This window comes from Oxyura jamaicensis, chromosome 13 (assembly GCF_011077185.1).
Source record: "Oxyura jamaicensis isolate SHBP4307 breed ruddy duck chromosome 13, BPBGC_Ojam_1.0, whole genome shotgun sequence".
NCBI classification, from domain to species: domain Eukaryota; kingdom Metazoa; phylum Chordata; class Aves; order Anseriformes; family Anatidae; genus Oxyura; species Oxyura jamaicensis.
Genome location: NC_048905.1, coordinates 17,563,558 through 17,588,090, shown reverse-complemented (window position 1 = coordinate 17,588,090; position 24,533 = coordinate 17,563,558). Strand labels below are relative to the sequence as shown.

The 24,533-nt window shown below is 51.2% G+C and overlaps 1 protein-coding gene across 1 annotated transcript in view; it reads right to left on the bottom strand.

The window, feature by feature from the left end:
• PDLIM4 (PDZ and LIM domain 4) overlaps window positions 1–16,551 on the bottom strand; it is a 40,006-nt gene extending 23,455 nt beyond the window's left edge. The window contains exons 1-2 of the mRNA XM_035338301.1: window positions 16,366–16,551; window positions 3,797–3,948 (exon numbers count right to left, since the gene is read on the bottom strand). Of these exons, the coding sequence (XP_035194192.1) occupies window positions 3,797–3,948; window positions 16,366–16,458 (245 nt within the window). The 5' untranslated portion in view covers window positions 16,459–16,551. The remainder of the gene's footprint in view (window positions 1–3,796; window positions 3,949–16,365) is intronic.
• Between the last annotated feature and the right edge of the window lie 7,982 nt (window positions 16,552–24,533).

Below are 24,533 nucleotides of genomic sequence, written 5' to 3'. Positions count from 1 at the left end.
GCTCCGCACCGTGGATCCATCCTGCTCCCACGGGAGCGGCCACCACAGCTGCCCTGCCCCACAGCCTGTGCTCCCCGTCCTGCCCCACAGCCTGCACCAGCCACAGACTGGGTGCTGCCAGCACCTGGCTCCCATTACCGTGCCTGCAAATTACACGCTTGCATCTGACCAGAAGCACTCCCGTTTCTTTCCTTCCATTCTCACCACGTGAGCAGACCGCCACGCAGCTGGGCAACAGAAAACCAAACCCGGGTAAACGTTTCTAATGACAGACCGTGCTTAGGGCAGAAGCAGGCATCTATTTGCAGCCCATCCACACAGTCACACCTCCCTGCTGCCAGCCCACAGCACTGCAGTTGTTCCACTCCCAGGCACGGCGAGGAAAGCTGTCTGCAGTGCACGGGACAGCTTCACACACTGACGTGTTCTGCACACACACCACCACTCATCCTGGGTACTTGTTTTCCCACCAAGAGCCCTTTTCGGGCAAATCTGATAAATACAATCAGCATCTCCCAAATCTGAGGGGATTTCACCCACTGTGACTTTCCTACTCAACTTCCAATTTAATTTGAACTTTCAACAATTTGAAAACAAAAGCGATCTTGTTATACATCTCAGGAACACAGTGTCGGGGGTTCACTGAGAAAGGGCACGGCACAGAGAAGCACAGAGAGCACCAGGAGTTGGGAGCCCTCCGCCGCCCAGCTCACCGCCTCGCCCTCTGCCCACCCTCAGAGTGGGATGGAGCCTTCCTCGGCAAGGCACTCAACACCCAGTCTGATGGGATTTTATTAAAGACAGACCCATGAGCTTGTTATATCAAATACTCCAGACGCTATACTGCCTTTTAAATCACTCCATTGGGGATTTTGTCAAAGGGGGTATGCAGAAAGGGCGCTGCTTGGGGAGCATCCTTCGGGATGAGCAAGCAGCCACCCGTGCATCTGTACACAGGGCTCTCCCAGAGCATGGTCCCACCACAGAGCTTGAGGAGGAAACCAACAGGACTGCACCCACAGCCACCCAAAACGTGAGGCCACAGAGTTCTTCGAGAGGTGCTCCCGAGGCTTTGCTGGACGCGCTTCCCGCGGTGACTAACGGCTGGGCACAGGCATCTGGATTCAGCAGGTCACTCAGGAGACAGGGGAGAAGTCCAAGAGCCATGTCACCGAGCACTCTGCTTGGCCAGACTAAAAATAGAGCTAATAACGTGTTACTGGAGCTGCTTTTCTCACTGCAGAGAAAACAAGCTATTCAGTTTTTCCTATTAAGAGCAAGGCCACGGTAAGGAGATACAGAAGGCTCTCAAGGCCCCCCAAGGTGTTTGCTTTCTGCACCACGTAACTGCACCAGTTGTAAGGTCTTGTTCCCAACGCCAAATACTACCCCTGCCCATACTGCCCGTGGATGCTCTCTGCTGTCAGCGTGACTCCTCTGATGGGCAAAGCCACCAAATAACCCCACCAAGTGTCACTGCGGGGGCAGAGACTGGGACCCAAGGCTTTGACACAAGAAAAGCCATCTCCTTACTTTCTAGGATATGGATGAACTGCAGCAGGCAGGACTAAAGGGCACCTGAAACCACTCCTGACCCACTGCAGTCAGCACAGTATAATGAAGGAAAATAAAACCATCTCTTTCTCTTAGCATGCCAACGTGGACAAAGGTCAGAAGCCACTAAATTATCTTGTCTCAAGATGGCACTTCCATCAAGCCCATCAGCAGACAGCTGGATGCCATAACAGCTCCAGCTCTGGTTTTAACCTGCCACTGCGTGCCCTTAGTGGACAACTTCCAAACCCTGCCCCAGATCTCAGTGAAACACTTTCCTCCTGCTCCTCTCCAGATAAAATGGGGTCAGCAATGCTGCCTTCAGGTTACAGATTAAAAAGTCTCCATGGAAAAGGTGATGATTTCATTACCGTACTTGAGTCATCTCTGGCAGTGTGCTGTTCTAGGCACGGACAAAGCAGTTTCTGATTCCAGGCACGTCCCAGGACTATTTGAGCCGCTTTGTTGGGCACTAACGTCCCTGCAGTGCTGGATGGCAGTCACTGGCACAGCCTCACATCTGGCTGAACGGATGGAAAGAAGTCTTCAAGCTGCCATGATGACAAAGTTCCCATTCACTATTAATCTAAGTTTTATCTTCCAAATATAAACGTGTAACCGAGTAACTGCACCATTCCAGGGCGACACTAGGCAATCTACTAATGTGAAAGTATGTCAAATGGGGTGAAAAAATCGGACTTCAGCTTCTAAGTTCAGGGAGTAGGAACCCACACTTGAGAAGACAACTCTGCCAGACTTCAGTTGAAAGTTGTTTTCAAAAAACCTGCATCCTAACTCCTGGAAAAGATGCTCCATTGTCAAACCACCAAAGCCTCCTGCTACACGAGTGCTTCCCACTTCTCTTGTGCTTTCAGACAGCCCACAGGAAGCTCCACCAGCACTGGGAGAGAATCCTTGTCCTGCTCCAGGGTAGCCTGGTGGGGTGTAAATAGGTGGTTGAGCCTCCAGAAAACTTCGTCTGATAGAAGGCTGGACAATCCTCCTTGGCTATGTGAAGTTCTACCCACATGAAGGGTTTTTTGTTTTATTTTTCCCCTCCCCTTTCTTCCCCAAAGAACCAACCGTGTAACCCGCATGGCACAGGCTGAGCTCAGCATCCCTGCAGCAGCCAGGCACTGCAGACCCTGCTTCACGAAACCCCAGAACAAAACCAGGTTTCCCATTCAGGCCAGCACTCCCTGAGCAGGGCTGCTGCAACCATGGGCCGGGACCAGGCTTCCAGTCAGAAGCTACATATTTCCTACCAGAAGTATAAACAGCAAGTGACAGTTCTTTCTAGCAGGAAATGCCTTTTTAATCTGAAGTGGGCAATTAGTACAAACTTATTTAAATCTAGTGGAGATAACAGTCCGGTGTTGGCCTTATAAGGAGCACTCAGCAGGACTAGATCATTTGTGGTGCGCACTTGAAGCCTTTAGCTAAAAGATTAATTCCAGTGGAAAGCAAAAAAAAAAAAAAAAAATCCTTCAGTTTGTTTTGGAATAGTAAAAGTAGTAAACAAAAAGCTCACATGTATTTGGCAGCACCTTCAGAAGTGTATTAATTGAACGGACACTTGGGAAAATGACAGGTGGGAGTCAATCGAACAGGAGGCTTCTCCCAGATGGGATTTCTCCCAAATGGGATTTTGGTCCCCCTGCTGCTCCTGCTCAGGTCTGTAGGAGCTCCACTGCCTTGAAGGGTTCGACCCAACTCAGCCTGCAGGAGCCTTGCAAGGTGCAAGGGAGAATCCAGACATGTATAAGTGACCCGGACCCATTTATTTACCAGTGTTCTTTCAGAAATAGTTTGTCTCGCTGTTTCTAAAACCCACAGAACCACCACACAGGCTGCTGGGACGCATCAAGAACTGGATCTAATGGCACGCCTGCTCCAGGGCCAGCTGCAAGCCTTCTGGAGAAGTGTCCGGCAAAGCTGACACAGAGCATGTAAAAAACCAAAGCCCCAAGGCTGTCCTGTTCCCACTTCTCCCTCTCTGAAGGAGCACAGGCAGAAACTGCTGCCAGAGCAGCAGCTGCCCTCGCAGGGCGGGCAGGTGAACGTAGCAATGAATCTGGGACTTCTCCTCCAGCCTCACCAGCCAGGAGCAGACCTGCAGCAGTGCAGGGACTGGGAGCAGGATGGGAAGGTGTCGCAGGCTGCACAGAAATGCCCACGGAGGCGTTTCTCAGTAACACGGACACGGCACCTGCAGCCCCAGCCGGCGGTGCACGGCACCTACCTGTTCACGGAGAGCAGCAGCTGGTCCGTGCACGCCTTGATCTTGTTTTGTGCTTCCAGGTGCGTCATGGTTTCCGTGCTCTCCCCGTTAATTGCCAGAATAATGTCTCCTGGGCACAGGTTTGCCAGGGCTGCTTTACTTCCAGGGTTAATCTAGGCAGGAGAACACAGAAGGGTTACTTAAAAGAATGCTGGCTTTAAAAGAGACCCATTGAACCAAGCAGGTTGAAACAAGTTATCTCTGGAGACCCACGCATTTTGCCTACACCAAGAGCAGCTACCAGAGCTGGGACACAGCCAGGGCCATCCCTGCACCTCTGAGGGTCAGGGATGCAATGCCATCAGGTGCTGGCTCTCAATGCACGAGCTTTCTGTCAGCCTCAGTACCTGATCAGATCCAATCTCTTTATTCAAACAATGCAACGCCCTCTTTAAAGAAAGCTCCTTTAGCTTGCAGGCCCTAAACCATGCTTTGAAAAACAGTCCCTAAAGAGTACATGAAACCCTCTACTTCGGTTAAATATGTAATTTAGAGATGAGAGCAATCACCCTAATTGCTTCCTGGGGAGATGTTATGTTTGACATCAGTTTTTCCTGACCATCATTCAAATAACTTGTCTCTCTGCAGCTCTGCATGGAACATAACGCAGCTCATCAAGCATCCACAACCCTCTCCTACTGTTTTTTGTAGGAATGCCAAAGCCTTATAAAACTTAATGTCTTTCCTGAGGAACTAATGACATGTCCAGGTACCACTTGTGGTCAGACATAAGGCCAAACTTACAGCCTATAAAAAAAACATTGAGAAATGACCCTTTCGGTTACATCAGCCCAAATATGTTTTTAATTTCTGCAATAATATAAAGCGATACAACACAGACAGGACAGGTAAGCACGCCTATTTAAGCTCTTAATAACTACACATTTGTCCTTTGATCTCCTCCTCAGGCACCCAGAGCATCTGTTACCACTCTGCTGACCCAACACGTGGCCCAAAGCGCAGGGTGCTTTCTGCCCCCCGTACCTAGCTGTACTGGGTGTAACAGCGCCTTGATTCCTCTAGTCTTGATTTACACCAGTGCAGTCCTGCCTCAGAGGTGTGCTGAGGACCAGAGGGGAGGCTGCCTACCCCGAGGCCAGAGGCTGCCTCCTGGTAGAGTCAGCCAGTAGAAGCCCCATTTTCACCAAGTTTGGTTTCAGAATAAAACGCAAGAGTCAGAAAACAGGATCACTGCTCCATCCTCCACCTCCCCTCGGTGCACAGGGTAACCCATCTCCAGCTGCCTGGTTAGCTGCTCGGTGCAAGCCAGCTGCGTTGTGGTGCCACCAAGCCCGTGCTACTGCCAAATATGCGGCCTCTTAAAGAAGGCATGCACACGTCTGCTTTCACCTTTTTCTTTCTGTTTGCTTTTTAAAGCTCTTATTTTAAGAGGGAATTTGCGGAGGGTTTAGCTGTCACACCACCCAAAGCCCTGTGTACCCCCCGGCCAGCAGCCAGCCTGGCACACACCGCCCCGGCAGCAGCGCTCCCCCTCCACCACAGCTCCAGGTGCCACCGAGACACAGACCCGGAGGTGTTCGAGGAGCTCCAAATCACTTTTTGCCTCTGACAGCCTGAATTAGGCCCTTTGTTGTGTTGTCAGAGCAGATCAACATTTACCACTTGCTCTTCAATAGCTCCAGCCAGCAATTTTGCTCTAAAAAAACCTGCCTGGCTACCTCCTTCCCCATCCTGGCTCCCCTATGACTCAGCCCAGAGCAAACAATAGGAGGTATTTCTTAACACAGCACATATTAGCTGCAAAGCTCTGACACAGGGCATTTTAACCCCAGAGAGATTATTTTTTTTTTTCTTTTCCTGGAATTAATTTGTCGTGTTGTTTTTTTTGAACCTGGGTAAGAAAACACGATGTTCACCCAGCATTAGGCTCCTTCTGCTGCCACAGAAGCTGCCAGACCTACCTGAAAGCCACCCAGCAGCTTAGGCAGTTCCTCCAAGGAAGCATCTCCACGCACCCGCATGTTGCCACACGTGGTGTCCACCCCTCAGCCACCGCTGCCAGCAGGCTTTTGGACTCCGAGCCCTTCAGTCTGACCCGGTACAGCTGCATTTTGTTCTTGTCTGTTCAATGCTGTCTGGATGTCTGACGGATTTTTCCCCTTGCACTGATTAACCACATTGCAGCTTCCTTGGAGAATAAGCTGTTCATAAATGGGGCTCTTAGCTGTTTCCTATTTTTAGTTTCTGGTTTATTTCAAGTTATTTTGGCAGCATCTTCGTATTAGCATTTTATGATATCCATGTAGATGACTGAGGGCTTGAAATGGAGCTGAGCTCCAAGAACTCATTAGTTTGAGATACAGCATCAGTATCATAGCAGCTTGGGAATCAGTATAATAGTGTGTCAGGTCCAGCGCTCATATTTGCTGGCAAATAGCATTTCGGTGTTTAGAGCCAAATTCCCCCAGCTTCCAGCTGTGTGTAGCCGTTGCCACCAAAGATGCCACAGGCAAACCCTCCAGGCTTTGGGCCAGGGCTGCACTGCACCTGAACACAGGATCAAGCCCTGGGCACTGCCCTACCTGTTCCTCCCCACGTGCATCCACACAGAGAGCCTCCTGCAAAGGCAGGAACTCCAGAAGGACAAGGAGGCACCATTAAATGTAATCTTTGTAGGAGAACATGCATTTGGAGTCAAGCACCCGGGTAGGGTGAGCCTCTATTACTACGTGGAAATGAACAAATAAACGAGGAGGGAGCAGGAGGGGTCTGGGGGGCTCGGTCAAGCACCCCCCAGGCCAGCTGCTAGCAGCCAGCACCCACCTCCAGCAGCAGTCGGCTCAAACCAGAAGGCTCCAGGTTCTTAACAGCCACTTTTCCAGAGGAAAACCTGCTGCTGAGAACCCACCATTGTGAACAAGTCCATTTTTTGTAGTTGTACTGGCAACAAACCTAGGGCTTTGCACACCGGGGCTACAGCTAGGTGATGCAGGTTACATCCACGTGCAGCACACCCAGCTGTAACATCTCCGCGGGGCAGAGAAATCAAAGGCAAGTAGCAAAAAGAGGCCTCGTCACGGAGCTTTGAACAGAGGCACCCATTCATGGCTCTGTTCAGAGGGGGCTACGGTCTGCTGTAACCACGGCATGCATGACATGAATGAAGTGTGCACAAATTTGAGAGTAACTGGATATATTATGAAGCTAAAAACCCTGCACTGAGTCACTGGAGCTGTGTTCTCACAAGGGCCCTCCATCAAAGGAGCGGGGACTGAACAGGCAGGGTTACAAAGACAGCACTAAGGCTTCTTTGTTCGTGGGTGCAGAGAACAAACCATTGTAGGATTAAGGCTAAACGGACACAGATTAACACAAGACCAAGAGCATGTGACTCGGGCTGGTGTAAGCAGCGTCCCCAGTGCCAGGACGCGCTGCAGCCCCTCTCCCTGTGCTGCCCTTCCCGGGCTCCCCAAACCAAGAGCCGCAGCCCCCCAGGGGGCACAGCACCCACCGGAGGCGTGTGGCCGTGTCCCACGGTGCCGCCCATGCCCTGCCCCGGCTTGCCCGTGCTGGAAGGATCGGGGCTGTTTGCGTGCTCCTGCTCCAGCCAGGCTGCGCGGACAGCCCTTGGCTTCTACAGCCCAAGGAAAAAGACATGCCAAAGCACAGGATTTTTAACTTCATTTTGGGGGGGGAACCATAAAAATGTCTTATAATGGATTTATTTGGAATCAGGGCAGGATAAATACATCAAACGCTGCCTTTCACACCCCAGCTGTACCATGCAGACCCCACAGCCCTGCAGGCACAAGGCCACTCAGCATCCCAAGAGAGCTCTGCCCATGCCATGGGCCAACAGCAGCCTCAGGACACATTCAGTGCAGTCAAGTGTGTGGCAGACGCACACCCGAAGCAAAAGCCTTTGAATATTTTTAATAAAGCTACCCAGAAGTTCTTCTTTCCCAGCTAGCGAGAATCCAGCCCCATTTGGGAACCCAGTGAGCTCACGCAGCCACACCAGCGGTGACCCTGACACAGGCCACGGCAGTGACCCTCACACTGACATGAACACCAGCTACCAGTTAAATTAGGCTGCTAATTATCACTATCCTGCACTTCCCGCTGCCGTTAATCCAATGCCAGCTGATGCAGAGCTGGGTGAAGCTGCACAAAACCAGCGTGGTGCTGCTGGAGATGTCCTAGAGATGGCCACGTTGCCATCGGGCTGGGGGAAAATGCCACTCCGGGGCAGTCTGCTCCTCATCGGACAGCGCTGACTGTGGGAGGCATCGCCAGGCCAAGCCCGGCACAGAAAAACCAACCACCCTCTCCCCCAGCCAGGGGGATGCTCTGGAGCAGGTCTGGGAAAAGCCCCAAACCCAACAGCAGCTATCTTATCTGGCTGCTGGGGCCTCGTGCTGATTTACTAAGTGCTAGCACCCGACCCCGGGCCAAGAAAATAACGCACATGAAGGCAACGGCTGCACTAAGCCAGTCGGTGTTGGAAGCTGCGCAGTCTCATTTAGTAAGCGGGATGATTTGCACTGAGAGGAGTTTGCTCTTGAAACACACACAGCATTATTCTTTCCCTCCCACAGACCAAAGCCAGGCGCCCACCAGGCCTGTAGGAGCAGTCAGGGCACGGCAAAACCCTGGGGGCGAGCCCCCAGCGCTGCTGTGGGTACAGCACCGCCAGCTCCACGGGGTGCAGGGAGGGGCTGGTGCTGGGCACGGAGGGGAAGGGCACACACGGCTCTGTGCTAAAGCAGCTTGGTTCGAGGGAGCGCTAGAACTGGCCAGTACCGTAAGCTGAAGCAATGAATGCTTAAGCAAAAGCTTAATTTGTTATATTAAGTAATTATATTAATAGATTAACACAGTAAGAGTGCTACTGTAAAAGAATCCCATCAATTATTGGAACCATCTTTATGGAATTTTATGGGTTAAAAGGCATGATTCTGCACAAACCTATACAGACCATGTAACTTGGTAACCAAATCAACAGCAGTTTGTTACAGGTGAGTCGGGGGAAATTTTCTGTTCTGCAAGCATGATCAGAAGGGCCTGATTAAAGCCTCCAAGAGGCTTTCAAGACGGTGTGACAAAGTTCTCAGCTTTCCACCAAAGCACGCTCGTCCTGCCGCCAGGAAGCACGCCACGAGGCAGCAGATGCTCGTACGGTAGCAATATCTTTTAGAACAGGAAGGACCAAGAGTTTAAGTGGCAAACTAATGAAGATAAATTCCCCAAATCTTTTAACCACTCCTTCCAGGGATTCTCTTCAGCTTTTCAAAGCATTGTTCTTTGCACTAATATGCTTTCCTTGCCAATCCGTTTATATAAGCAGTTAGAGAAGTGCAAGAGACCAGCGCCTCTTCATTTTGCTTGGGCATGCTGCACACCACAGCAAGCGAGGAGCAAGCACTGTTTACATAACGTGAATTCATTTAACTGCTGAAGGAATCAGAAGGAAGACGTTTAAGAGCATAAAAGGGAAAGAAGCAGAGTACAAGCATTACGAAGGGCAAAACACTCAAAACCCCTTTCTAGTCCAAGCGCTGATGGATCCGAACCCAAATTTAGAATCAGATTTGTAGCTTAGGTCCTAATCCAGCTCAAGGGCTGAGATCTCTATGGGGAAAAGGATGAGAATCAAGGAAACATAAATTGAACTATATAAATTGAGCCACCTAACCCAAGTGGAAATCCCAAAGAGCCGGCCGAGGAAGACGCAGGTCGCCCGGCCGTGGGAGGGGGCTGACTCTGCAGGAAGCCCCCTTTGCTCAGCCCCACCACGCTGCCGCCCCTCTCCTCCCTCCTGGGGGTAGAAGCTGGGTTTGAGCTACTCTGCTACACCCAGCAGCCAGCCCACCACCACCACCCTGGGGTCTGCCACGCTTAGGGTCACCCTGTGCTGCCAGGGGGACAGGGTGCCCCGCAATACACATCAGCCCAGAGCAGCTCTGAGGTCCCCCAGAAGCTGCACCACGGCCACCATTTGGCACAGGAATTTAGCAGAGGAACCTTCATCATGGCCAGCAGCTCATCAGAATTAGAGGTTCTGTGGCCAGCCCTGCTGTGAAGCCCCCTCTCTGCCCCCCAGCCCACCCCTGGGACTGCCACTGGGGCTGCAAGGAGCAGCTCTGGAGAGCCCCCGGGTGCTCGCAGCGCTCCCTTTAAAGCACAGGCTCTCCCCATCCACCTTCCTGGCAGATATTTTCTTTATGATCAAAAGGAGAGCAGCAGAGGTGCCGTCAAGCAGAAGTTCACCACAAGCAGTCTGAATTCAGGCGGGGAGCAAACCTCGGTCCCTGAGAAACAAGGAGGCGGTCACATCGCGCAGCCCTGCTGCCGCTGGGCCCCGTGCCACTGCCTTCTCCTGGCTTATTTGTGCACAGTAGACATTTCGCAGGGTTTGGCCTTTCGTGCTGGAAGCTTTACATGTGCTAAAGGCTTCTGGGAAACGTCCACGGCTTTGGCTTATGGCGGATGACAGCATCCAGGCTCAGGGCATGGTAACCTTTCAGCAGAGCATCCAGTCCGTGGTGCTTGTTAGCGAACCACACAGGGTTTAGCTCTTCGAGGTTGTTTCTCTTCCAGCCATGCACTGCCCGTTACTGATAATTAAGAATAATTATTTTAAATAATCTTATTTAATCAGCTGTATTTTGCTTTCTGAAGCTTCTCGTACTGCAAGATGCCATTTGCACGTACTCTGCTATCAGTCCACGAGACATTTCTGTAGAAGTACTTAAGGCTTAATGGGTGTGAATCCGAGCTGCAAGCTTCTGCTGCTCTGGTTGACAAGAAAGATTGAGTGTGGTACAGGCTTTGAAGGCATCTTTATGACGTTTGGAAGATTTATTGGCTGAAATGCTCTTGCACAGCATTTTTTTTAAATAGAGATATGTTCTATATGGTGAGAACGTTTGTTTCTTTTTTCCTGGTCTCTGCTGGCTGTAAAACCCACTCCAACGACATGCTGTGGCTCTGCATTTTTGCGATTGCTCCAAGTAACCCGGTGAATCTGGTACTTGCACAAAAACCTCAAGCAAGACGAGAAGCTGAAACCAAACATTCCCAGCCCTTATCTGCCAGGGCTCACTGCGAGCTGGTGTTAACGGCAGTGCACAAACCCATTACATTAACGAGCTTTCACTACATATATTAGTGTCTTGCTTCAGTACACATCCAGCAGCTCCGCACTGACAACAAATCAAGTGGAGTGTGTTCTGTTAACATGTTTGTTTTAGCTGTTTTATCAGCTCCACTAGATCTTGAGAGATCTGCTGGTTTCTTTCACACTCCAGCACCTGTCGTCACAGGTGGCTTAGAACAAAAATAATTTCACTAAGTGCTTGGGTATCTAAGAACCAGGAGCCAATGCATTTTAAGAACCCTGAAGTTAAACTATTTAAGTTAAAATATTACTTTTAAAAGGATCCACACCTCCAAAGATTCACTATGTAACACCTGCAGACTTTTAACATGCATTTTTTCCCCAAGCTACAAGGAAAAATGAGTTGTTAATAGCCTTCACTAATTCCACATAACCCATAGTGACATATTTGTATTCAAATTTAAGGACGGATCTACCCCCAGCAGGACCACCTATACATATCACCACCTGTTGAGCTATAAAGCAACAAAAGATACAAAAAAGAAGCATTCCATATATTTTCCTTGCATGCTTCCCACACCAACAGGAGCATGTTACTAAGCCTGGATGCACAGCTTTATTCTGCTTTATCCTCGTATCAAGCGAGGTACACCCAGACATTTTTCCAAAGTAACTCTAACTCTGCCTACCTGTCCCAACAGGCAATCTTTCGATCTTCACAATGAAGGTGATGTCAGTTTTCTAGCAGCAACAACAAAAAGCTCAGCACCCCAGCTACACCGAGCCCTTTCTGCTTTGTTCAGCCTGGCAGCAGCCTGAGTGTTTTCAAGGGTGTGCTGGGTTTATTTTGCTAAACTCGCCCCAAGGTCAGACCTGGTATGAATGGACCTGCGTGAATCATTCTTTCCGCCCGGTTTCCCACTTGGGATTATCAGCGTGCTTGATTAGGGTAATTAGCATTAGGCTTTCATTCCAGCCTATTCTCCCATTGCTGTCTCCTGAACCAGCACAAGCATTTACTTTACTCTCAGTTATTAAATAAAGCCCCTGTGATGGAATACATTCAGCAAACATACTTGTAACATACGTCTTTTAGCCCTTATCTTTATTAAATTAACTGTTAAGTGCCACTACAGCTTGAGGCATAAGAGCACAGATTTCTCATTTGAGACCTTGCACCAACCAAGCACTGGGAGACTAATGAAAACAAAACAACAAGCACAACTAGTTCCTGCCACTTAAAAACATCACCCCACTTGGATTATTACGTTACAGCAATAACATGCAACAAAGAGAAACAGCTAACATCTTAGTTCTTCTATACAGACAATAGAAATACCAAAAGCCAGCAGAAATCAGCCGCGTCTCTAGCTTTATGATTTTTATCAGCACAGAGCAGTTATTTCAGTCCATTTGGGACTGTTAACAGAGTGGAACGTTTCCATCTAATAAACAATCAAATACATAAAATTTGCATGTAAAACCAGGGCAACAACTTCATGGCCTAGCAGAAAAGCAAAGGAAAAAAGTCCTGTTCCTTTTGCTGGCATCTCTGGTTCTTGCCTCTGCCAAGTGTGTTGGGATACGACCAGGTGGGGATTTAGGGGGTTAAACCAATCCCTCCCCTGTGCCCAGCGCTGCCCAGCCTCAGGTTTGGGCTCTGCCATCCCCAGCCCGGAGCGTGCAGGAACAGGACCCGTGGGCCACCCCTTAACATAAACCAGGGCTTGGGGTGCGTGCATTTGGTGTGCAAGCGGTCAGGATCCCAGCGTGGCACCGGGGGGATCTGCAGGCAGCCTGGAGGAGTGAACAGGACAACTTTTATTGGAATTCCTCCATCGGCAGAATTCCTTCTGCGTATCCCAGCCTTTAATGGCACAAGTATTTGCTCAAACATAAAAGCTGCTTAAACTTAAGAGTCAATCTGAACTCGCCACACCACACTGCTTGGGCAATGGGCTGCAGAGCAATTATTTCATGTTACAGCTCCAAGCCAATGCTGACAAATGCATTTCTTGCTGCTCTGCTAGAGGTAAACTGATGTCAGAGCCAGCAGATAAAGGAAAAGCTGAGTTAAAAAACTACTTTTTGTTCCCAATACTGGATTCAGTCCTCTGTCAATAGCCTGCTGGCCAAGTGGTTCTGACTAAAAGCAGCAAGTGCCTGGACTAACGCTGGCAGAGCTGGGCAGGGGATGACGCTGGCTGCTCTAAGAGCTCGACAAGTGAGTTCAGGCGATTAATACATGCAGCTACTCCAGTTACACTAATGACTGATTATCTTTTAATCCTAGGCAAGGGGTAGATCAACGGCAATCCCCCACAGAACCACAGCAGTTACTGATGTGGTTACAGGCACAGCACTGAAAGCAGCTGAGTAAGTGATTCCACTTCTGCTGCTGGGTGTGCTCGCGGGTGAAAGGGAGCGTTGTGGGTACCTGCGTGAAAGCAGCAGAAAGCCCCTGTGCCACAGGCACAGACACTGTCCAGTTGTTAGCCTCCAAGGAAAGGCAGCTGACAGCTACCAGAAAATTAATAAGGTCCTAAAGCCACTTTCTGTCAAGCCCTTCGAGCTGGCCTTAGCCAGGTGCTTTGGGTCATTCCCCCACCCCTATAAATATCACTAGAAGAAGGAACCTCTCATTATGTGATGTACTACAGCTGGCTTTAACTTGCTGTAACCACTGGGACAAAGCAATCAGGCTCCCTCCCCAGCACAGAGCCATGGGCTGCAGCCCCCCCGGCCCCCCGGGCTCCCCACAGGGCAGCACCACCACCTCCAGCCCTGCTCACTGTGGTCCCCCCAGAAAATGGGGGAAGAAACTGAGAAAAAAGGGTCGGCTAGCACAGCTAGGTGGCCACATGAGACAGATGCCCTAAGCACACCCATCTGTATTTGCATTGCCTTATCTTTAATACCCAAGAGTTCATTTTAAAGACTTTAACACTGCACACTCCAGCTCAAGCCATGGCCTCAGCATCAGCTGTTGTCAGTGACTCGAGCAATCAGACCTTTACCGCTTGTCACTTAAGATTTATCAGACCACAGAGGGATGAGACCTGCTTTCAAGACAAATAAATCATTTTTTGACTTCATGAGCATATTTGAAACAGCTGCACGCGACGGGGCTCACCACCGTCAGCTGCACCTGTGCAAACGCAGGACTTCGCAGGGAGCAAAAGGGCAAAGCCAGTCCTGGTAAGTCATTCAAGTCCTACTCCAAAGCAGCACTGTTTAAGGTCATTGTTTTTCTTGCTGCCAATTCCATATTTTTCCAGGTTTGTCCTCTGCAGATACTGCCACAGGCTTGGCTTTTTGTCCCACCCCAGAGATGGCAGCCCGGGCACCGGAGCGGTGCCTCCCGCTCCAGCACCGTGCAGCCAGCTGCAGCTCCATTGCCTCTCCTACAGCCCCTCTTTGGGGTCAGGTCCCACCAATGCAACATTTAAGATTGCTCTGGGTGAAGTGACAGCATGCAGGTAGGTTTGGGAGAAGCAGCTGCACCCTGGGAGGGTTCTCCAGGCAGGCAGCAAGCGGCTCCAACCAGCGCGCTCCATTACTGCCAGGGAGCTGTCAGGTCTGGAGAGAAATTGTTTCCTGTAGCAGCCTAGCAAGGACTAGACAAAACCAACCTATTGGTGACTGCGGATATTTTTTTTCAAACCCCACGCAGATGAATTCATGTTTTACAAGTGACTGGAAGCAGGGTTACAAAGAGGCAGACAGCCTTTGGCATCGAGAGCTGGATGTGGGTGGCTTTCAGATGTCTCAGGTCCCAAGCTGCGACCCACGAGCCACCAGCAGCAGCCATGAAGACAGGAGGCTTGCTGAGCAGCCCCAGCCTCCTCGTGCCCCACATCATCCCCAACCCCATGAGGACACAGGAGGGGTGCAGCCACCCCAGGAGGGGCACAGCCACCCCAGCCCCACCAGCCCTGGCCTGTGTCAGCAGCTGGGGCTCGCAGCTGGAGGTGGGAGCCCTGCAGTCTGCTCCCTCCTCCCACCAGGATCGCTGCTTTTTAGAGTATCTGTTTGTAATTTAATGACATTTTAATACAAAATAAATAAAAAAGCACTTTGAACCAGGCAGAAGTCAGCCAAAAGCCTCCACGATCAGCCAGCCTGCAGAGAGGCTCCCTCCCACGCTTTTGTCTCTGGCCCTGCAGATCTTCCCCTCCTCCCTGCCGCTGGGCTGGGGGTCCAGGGGCTGCACCAGCCTTGGGATGGGCAGAGCTGCTCTCCCAGCTCCTGGTTCATCAACTCAACTAGTTGCCTCCCCGTGCACTTTCATAATGAAGGGGGCACACACCACACCTGCTCCCATCCACATCTTAGCACGGCCCAGCTTGAGAGCCCCCCACCCAGCCCCTGCCCGCTCCCCATTCTCCCTAATTCTGCCCCTTTCAGGCATTATTTCCAAACCAGCACCATCACCATGTGGTGGGAGCAGAGCCAGGGGTTGTCAGCCCCAGCAGCGTCAGGGAGCCGCTCTCAGAGCATCGCCCTCGCCCCCATGGAAGCAGGGTTACAACAGGCCTGGGCTATGCTGAGCAACCCCAGCCCCTGCACTGCTGCTGAAAGTAAATCCTCACACCTCCTGGGTTTGCTGAATCCACTTTGGGCCCATGCAAAAGCAGACTTTTTTTTCCTTGCTTAACGTTAAACCAAACTTTTTCAAAGCAACAGTGGAGCAGGCTCCCTCCTCTAAATTCAGATGCTCCTTTTCACAGCAGGAATGCTCGTACAGACACCCAGGTTCTGTGCTCAGCTGCAATAAAACCCCACGCGGCTGGGGGGTTAGGGCAGCTGCTGTGCCCACCTCCCCAGGAGCAACCACACCAGAGCTGGGTGCCCAAACCCCCCCCCCCAGCAGCAGCAGCCTGCACCCCGGTCCTTCCCAGCTCCATCTTCCCCCCCTTCCCTCCACAAACCAGCCCTCGCTGGGCCACCTGAGCGGGGCAGCCTGCAATAAAAGCGGCCCCTCAAAGCTGGGCAGTGGGCACTGCTGGGCTCAAACACAGCCCCAGGTCCTTTTAAAGGTGCCTTCCTCCTCAGCTTTCTTTACAGCTCAGGGTAAATATTTTCCACTTTCTGTCACACCTTTGGCCGCTGAACGAAGAGATGGCAGAGGGCTTTTGTGCGTCAGGAGGGCAGCTTAACGCTGCGGCCGCTCTGCTAGCCACCCGACCCCCCCCCGTCCAGCAGAGCCCCCGAGACCCCACAGCCTAGTGGGGGGGGGGAGGCTGGGGGGGCTCAGCAGCAGCCCCGCACCCTCCACCGAGCACCCAGAGCTCCCCCAGCCGCCCAGCACAAAGCCGGGCCGCCCAAACAAGAAGCCCCCAGCGCACAGCCCCGCGCCCGGCGCCCCCCGACGGCTCCGCGCCCGGCTCCGCGCCCGGCGCCCCCCGGTCCCGAGCAGCAGGGGGAGAAGCTGCAGCCCCCGGCTCACCCTGGAGATGGTGAGCGGCGTGCTGAAGTCCTTGCCGCCCACCAGACGGAAGCCCCATGGCGAGGGGCCGCGCAGGGCCACCGAGTGGGGCATGGTGGGGGGGGGGGGGGAGGGTTCCGTGCCGCTGCGCTCCGGCTCCGCTCCGTGCCGCCGCCGCAGCCCTTAAAGCTTCGCCCAGCCCCGGGACGGCCCTGCTGGGGGGGGGAGAGGCGGGCCGGGGAGGCGGGCCCGGCCCCGACGGGGCGGGAGCAGCGGGCGGGGGGCCCGGGGCCGGGAGGCGGAGGGGAGCGGGGCGGCCCCGGGAGCCTTCATCCCCCCCGCATCCCCTCCATCATCTCCATCCCCCCCCACATCCCCTCTATTCCCTCCAACATCCCCTCCATTCCCCCCACATCCCCTTCATCCCCCCCATACCCCCTCCATTCCCCCCACATCCCCCCCGTGGGAAACCTCCACGCCGGCCCGTGGAGGGGGTCCCAGGTGGCCAGGACAGCGTCAGACCTCCCGGTGCAGCCCCTTCCCGCTGGCCGAGGGGTGTGGGACCGCTATGGGGCTGCCACCCAACGCGCTGCTTGCCCCAGACGAGCACCCATGGGGGTGCCCAGGGGATGCTGGCGCTGCAGAGGGCGTTCGGAGGCACGGAGGTGGGGTGGGTGAAGCGATGGGCACATCGGGTCCCCGCTGGAAACCGGGGTGCGAGAGAGACCCGGGCTTGGGAAGCCCCGCTCTGCCTGGGCAGGGCCGGGCCGAAATGCCCTGCTTCCAAACGGCACCAAACAAAGGAGGCATTGTTTGAAAAGTCCACTTTTGCGAAGTAGCTCCGCGTTGCCCGGTTTCTGCGACTTTGATTTATGCGCTGCTCGCTGTGAAATGTTTTTGCATGTGTTTGCTCGTGCCATAGGAGGGTTTGTCTGAGGCTGCCGTGCCCGGGTTCTCCGGGGGAATTTGGTCTTGGCTGGGGTGGGAACTGCGGCATTTAACCGCGGGCTCTGGGGCAGCTCTGCGATTTAGTGACCTGAGCGCAGCGGGTGCGTGTTATGAGCCCAAAAAGCAGTAACCTTTGTTCACTTTCATGGAAACAGACCTAGAGAAGAGGAGCCGAGACGCAGCTGGGACCAGCCGGGTTTTTACCCATCCTCTTTGTCCCATGCAAGCGGGTGCCTCCACCGCGCACGCAGGCTGCGAACGCTCACTTCTGCCTGAGCAAGGGCTGATGAATCATGCCTCATTCCTGCATGATATCACCGGGCTGTCAGGAGGCTGGCCCGAGGTTTCCTCGCTTTCTTCCCGGCTGATCCCCAACATTTGCCTCACAGGGGGCTGGAGGCACAGCTCGGGTCCCCCCTCTCCTGCTCGGGGGGCAGGAGCAGCGTGCGGCCCCGCGGGGCTGAGCCAGGCTGCGCTGCCCTTGCTCCCTCTGCGGTGGACAAAGGAAAAATATTTTCGGTCAAAGTAACCAAGTTTGCTGTAAAGTGAGAGCAATGCCAACAGGGAAAAGGCAAAGGGCAGAGACAAACGGAGCTGCTGATCCGAGAAGTGCGGTTTTCTGCCGGGGATGGCCAGGGCTTTATTTCCGTGGTGGTTTCTAAAATGCAGTCTGCCCATGAGTGGCAGGCACAGCAGCCTGCCGGGGTTTAAAAGCAATTTGTTGGCATGGGAAGTAGCTGATCAGAACGCAGAGCCCCCCGCTATTAAAGTATTCGTTTCGGAAATCTGGTGAAAAAGCTGCTGACTTCAGGACAGTTTCTCTTCAAGGCCTCTCGAATGCTCAGCCGAGGCTGCCCCGCACGTAACGTAAAGCTGATGGAAAAGGTAACCCAAGTAAAATACAATGGGAATTAGCCAAATCAGCTTAAACTTGTGCGTGTGCTTATTCCAAATTAAATTCCGTTCCAAAATGCACTAAACTGAGCTGAAGTAGAGCCAGTTTTAGTCTGAATAAAAGTATCTGCAGTCGAATTCCTCCTGCTGGAAAGTGTCCACGTGTAGACCAGCCCTCGGATCGGAGAGCTGCATCAGGAACTCATTTTGTACCCCTCTATCACCAGTGGTTTTTTCAAAGTTTTTGGGAAGGAGACCATTAGCTGAAGAGCCCCACTTTCCCCAGGCGCCTCGTTTCCTCCAGTTGCTCCCACACCTTCCCACATGTGCTTCCTCTGAGCAAAGTCAACGCAGCTCTGCAGCCCGAAAAGGGCCCAGTCGTTTCAGGGAACAAAAGCGGACTCAGCGATTTCTATTTCTTTGTTTCTCCTAACACGATAACTTTTAAGCTATATTTTAAGTCCCTTCCAGAAGTGAGTTCTGCTTCTGGAACAGAAATGACAGAATCACCAGAAGATGACACGGCTCTTGCTGCGGGAGCAAGCCGTAACATTAAGCTAATAACACGGTATCTCCAACATGTTCGTTCTTCTGCCGAGTGCTGAAACTCTATAGCAAGCTCTAACAAAGACCACGCATTACTCAAAAGAAAGGTCAAATGTTTTCATGAATTCAATCTCATCACTCCATTTGCTGTGGGTTTTTTTCCTCCCAATATTTCGCTCTGCTTATGTTTCCAGTATTTTTCCACCCTGAAGCCTTATCGCCTCCCTGTTCCTTTTTAGAGTATTTCACTCGGGCTCTCCTTTGCCACTGGGGTCACTGTCTGCTTCCTGCCCTTGTTATCGCAGACCGACTGGGTAAACTGTGCACCTCCAGCTCTGTGTTCCCTGTTGAACCACCGCTCAGCTTTTCCATTTGCCATCCTCCCGTCATCTCGCAGAGATCCCGGGAGCCCCAGTAAAAACCCCCAAAAAATGTTTTTGAATATCTGCCCACACGGGAGTGATTTCAGGTGTCGTTACAGCCTGATGGCTCTTCTCCAGGTCAGGAGGCTCTCCTGCTCTGCAGATCACCTTCTTCTGGGCTAGGGTTGCTTCTCCTCAGAGCAGATGCAGGAGGCTGGAAGTCGGCCACAGGTCCTCTCTAGCAGGAGGCTGGGGCTGGTGGAAGCAGAAGCAGGATTCTCTGGCATCTTCACAGTAATTTAAACGTCGATCGGTGGGTTATGAACGTTTTCTTCAATGTTTTCCTCCTCATTAGGATAGCTGATAGCCATTCATAAATCACTTGGTAGGCATAATTTGCTTATCAGTCAGCCATAAATTATTACTGTTCTCTTTGCACTGTCCCCAGGTCTTCCAAAAATATTTTATTTTTCTTCTGTGAAAAAATACCCAATATTTAATGCAAATTCAATAAATTACTGCATTTATCAGAAAGATCTGCAAAAGGCTTGCTAAGTTCAAGCTTCTTCATTTTTTGGAGCTTAAGGTAGAATTCAGCCTCTTGATTTATCTTTTTTTTTTTTTTTGATGTGGAGGCCTATAAATCTCTATGTTGGTCCTTAGAGCAGGGGCATCTCGCTTGGCTGCATACGGCTCCGCTTGACAAGTTGTGTGACATTTCTGCTTTATCCCTGTAGGCACAGCCGGAGTTTCCAAGCGGCTTCGTGGCTCTCGTGTGGCACCTCTGACTCGCCTAACCCAGCATCATCGCCTTCCAGAACCACCCAAATAATTGTGGGGTCCCCAGCATGAACGCTGACACCTGGAGTATCTGTGGTTACGTTTTCTGCCTCTCCGTTTCTAGCCGGAGTACGTTTCACTGCACAATTAACTGTTCAACGAGACTACATGACCTGGAACTGGGAATGTGCTAGGAATTACTCTTTTCACTCATCCGTCCGTCGTGCCCAATTTCCCCGTTAGAACGGACGCCTCTGGAAATGCCAGCGCAGCATCGTGGTGGCGCGGCGGTGATGGAAGGTCTGAGAAGTGACAAGCTGATTATTTGGTGCTAATGCAAATTATTAAACTGCAACGAGTTCAGGAAGGGTTCGCTTGGCAGGCCCATCCTTCGCAGGGAAAGCTAGCGATAAAAACGTTAACCCAACTTGTGCTCAGTGCTCGCCTCTCCTCACACACGGCCAGGTCCTAGAGGAATCCATGCGCTGCTTTCCCCCCCCCCCCCGAAGTATTTCCCCACTGCCTGACCCCCCGGTGTCCCCCGAGCCACCCAGGTGCCACAGCTGCAAGCCGCAGGGGACCCGGAGCAGCGCAGCCAAGTGCCAGAGGGGACTTGTGCTGCTGAGCCCTCCCGACCCCGCCGTGGTGCCTCCGTGACCGACCACGAGGGTAAGAAATAAAGGAGATGGTGCAAAGCTGGTGAGTGCAGAGGGGCTGAAGGCTGTCGGGAGCCTCTTCCTCGGCAGCCAAGCAGCCACACACGTTACATGTAGCTGCATCTCTGCAGACATCCTCCATTATATGCTAAGAGCAGCTCCTATGTGATGAAAAGTTCATTTTAATGTGACATTCATCACATTCTGAAATACTTCTTGCAGCTTATTTGCCCAGAGGTTCCAGATGAATGACTTCTCTGAAAGGGCTCCTGTTACACTGACGTCTGATATAGCATGTGTAAAATTCCAAGCTCCGGTTAATTTTATCACCTGAGAATTAGAATACTTCTGTCATTAAGGTAAGGAAAATATTTTTATAGCCCCCTTTGTTTCAGCTCATGGTGATTACCCTAGGGGTGAGATCTTTCTCTTTCAGTGTGGCAGCTGTTGGAAATACTTTAAAATAATGTACATTCATGGTTCATGGGATGCACCTTTTATTCCCTAAAATTATATACATTTCATTTTTAAACGAAGGTGGGAATCTAACAGAGTTCCCTAGCTGTGCGGGGAATGATTAATAACATCCCTTTAGACCATTTCCGAGCAGTTTAACGCAGACACTGGGCATTTAAAGCAGTGCTGAGCTGCTGAGGGTGCTCGCCTGTGGGCTGGCCCTCCCAGCAGTTGCACTCCCATTTAAAAACAGGTCTTGTGCTGGAAATTCAGTTGTTGGGAGTTTTCATTTGTACGTTCCGACACTGGCTGTTCCTCTCATTATTTGTGATTGGAAACAGTCCCTGGAAATGATGCTGATTACACGAATTCAAAATTCTTGTGGGAGTGAAGACTCCAAGCAAAGTTTCATGGCATTTGTGCAGCTGTGGTTTAATTTGCCCTCCCAGTAGTCAGTGTTTCTCAGAGTATAACCTTTCATGCATTAATCAGTTGTGCTTGACAGTTTCATCTTAATTTCCATTTCCCCTGCCCAAATTAGTACTTTCTGGTGCCTTTCTAACCCTATGGGACCTTCTCCATATTCATGTACAACAAATTCTTAAGGGGTTCAGTTTATTTCTTTACTTAATAATTAAAAAAAAAATCCAAGCAATCCAAAAAACAACATCTTGTGAAAACATTTAATTTTGAAACTCATTATTTGGTTTAAGTTGAGGCAAATCTCAACCCTATGGCAGATTTGACTGCCGGTTTGAAAAGGATTACTTAATTTATAGGCTTAGCAGAATCTCTCAGATCTGAGCTATTATTTTGGCTTTTGAAAGTTCCTTGGCTAGTGCCCAAGTGTTGGAAGCTGTCATTCTGAATTCCGTTTAATTCATTTGTTTGTCTAAATCATTTACAAAATGTTTATCTCACAGATCTAGGCATCCCACAGAGAAAAAAAAAATGAGCTGTGATATAAATCATTAGGGTAATGAAAGAAATCTAGGCGGTCCAGTACAGTCCGTGTTCTGTAACCAGCCGCAGGTGCGGAGGACTGCTGCCTCCGAAGGCTCTGTAGCTTTGCAGGATTTTACAGAGAAAACTGTGTGAGGAGTTGTGCTGTGTGTGGTTGCTGCTGCATCCCAAGGCTCTTTATCTTTGTAGGTTTTTACAGAGAAAGCTGTGCAAGCGGGCGTGCTGTGTGTGGTTGCTGATGCCTCCGAAGGCTCTCAGACCCTGCAGCACTAGCAGATTCATGGTAGGGCCTGGGAGACCCTTTTTTTCTTTTCAAATTGTGTTCAGGAGGTGAAAAGCAGGAAGGCTGGCAGATGCAAAACGCGGTTTGCTCTGCTGTCGTGACAAATGGTGGTGAGATAACATCTACGTGCTGTTCTAGTCCTTGCTCATCGGGCCGCCAGCCATTTACCGGAGCTTCGTGTGGCTGGGATGAATCCCTGCCTCTGAACCCGTGCAGACTAAACACGAGATAAGGCCGGCAGATGGGTTTCCTGGGAGGCAGCGACACGGCGATGGTCAGCCGTTGTCGGAGCACAGCAGCAGCCTGTCCTCCAGAAAGGGCAGCCCCAAGGAAGGCCGGGAGGAGGACAAGGCGGCTTTTCAGGGCTGATGGGAAGCTCACAAAATGTTCCCTTGTACTTCTCAAAAGCAAAGCATAGTCTTTTTGAATTAAAACTTCGCCGTTTCCCATTGCTTTTGCTGTGAAATGAATTGGCTCCGTGTTCTCCCCAGTCTCGGTCCTGCTCCAGAGCACACGGGTGAAGGACGCACGTGAGCCGGGCTCTCCTGCCGGCACTGCGCGCCCCGTGACTGATGAGCTGCAGTTGGGAAAATAACGAGAAACGCTGGCATAACACTGCGAGGAGAAGATGAGATTAGAAGCGACCTGCTTCTTCTGTAAGGCTAATTGTTCCCATTATGGGATTAAACTGATTGATTCCCCGTCAGAAGCAGCGCCTGGAAGAACAAAGTGAAAACCCCGCGTGTAACGCGAGCCCGCGCACCGTGCACGCTCCAACTTCTGTGTTTTGCTCTTGTGAAATCGTGGCAGACGTCAGCTGCTGGGGTGTTCTGCAAACAAACCTGATACGTCTTTATTATCATTATTTCACGTGGTAGAGAGCAAGCAATTGCAACAATTCAGCAGATAGGTTCGTGCCTTTCTTCGGGATTTCAGCATTTATCATTGAGCTCTGGGCTCCATTGATAGTGATGCTTCCTTTTTTGGGTGTTGTGCTGCTACAGAATGCAGACAACTGGAGAAAATTAAGCTGAATGTTCCCAATTTATGCAGGTCAAGGGAAGTTTGCCTTTTATCGTTCAGAGATAAGTTCAGCAAACTCACTGTTTTTGAAAGGCTGAGTTCCACAGATGCCGTTATTAAGCCTCAGGAATCACAGAGGTTTCTGTAGGTGGATTTCACAGAACCTTTCCAATCCATTCCAGAATATTCCACAGCCTTATCCTGACAGGGACAGAGGGAAAAGCAAGTAAAAAACGGGGCAATGAGCCACACAATCTCCTATCCCTGTGCAGCCTGCCAGGATTAACACAGCCCGGTTCATCAGCTGCTGAGGGTGTGGGAACAGGACACGTGCAGTCCCACTCTGTACCTTTGCAGAGGCTTTTCCCCTCCCCTCAGGCTCTTCATCACTTGTAGGACATTCACAGAAGTTATCCACAGAGGCACAAGCATCCTCAGCACCACTCACACAGTCACAGCATCATTTTTTTGTTGCCTTGTCCAAATCTCACCGTTCCTGGGAGTGAGTCTCCTGGGCACCGAGTCAGACCAAAAGTAATCAGATAACGTGCAAACAGAATCTGCAAGGTTGCCATAACAAACTGAGATTGGTCTTTTAAATTACTGTGTTTTGTATTGTATTTTTCTTTTATTGTTTCCTATCTTGGTGTTTGTGCACACAGACTGCAAAACATGTAACAGCACAAGTCCAGAAACCCTGAATACAGGCCCTGATTTTGCTGAGTGGGCAAAAAGTAGAATTGCCAATATTTGTATTCGAGCACATAAGCACGAATTCATAAATGCCTGCTGGAATGTAACATATCAACCTCCTTAAACAGCCGCATCCTGTTTCTTTTGTTCCCTTTTCTGCTTTTGCAGTGACTGTTGCTACAACACTATCCATCACTGCTCCTTTCATCTGTCAGGCCCCGCAGCCGCCCGCCTACGGTGCCGTGGCTGCTCCCTCGGGTCTGGGCTGTGCATTTCCCCTGTTTGCAGTGTCAGGGTGTTGGTGCCCATCCTTTCCAGCTGCAGCTGTGTGGGCGAAGAGGTTATCCCCTTCGGTCCCTCAGCACCCTTCCCGTACCTGCTTGGCTGGTTGCATGAATAGGTTTCAGTCAAGCAAGATTAGTTTTAACAGGTTTAGTTGTAGGGCATTGTTACCCGGGGCTGAAATCAGGGTTAGGATGGGCATGGTCTGCGCTGAGACAGAGAGAGCGGTGGCTCAGTCAGAGGGCAACGAACCTCGACATGCCTGCTCAGAGAAGTTCAGACACATTAAGTTCTGGTCACATA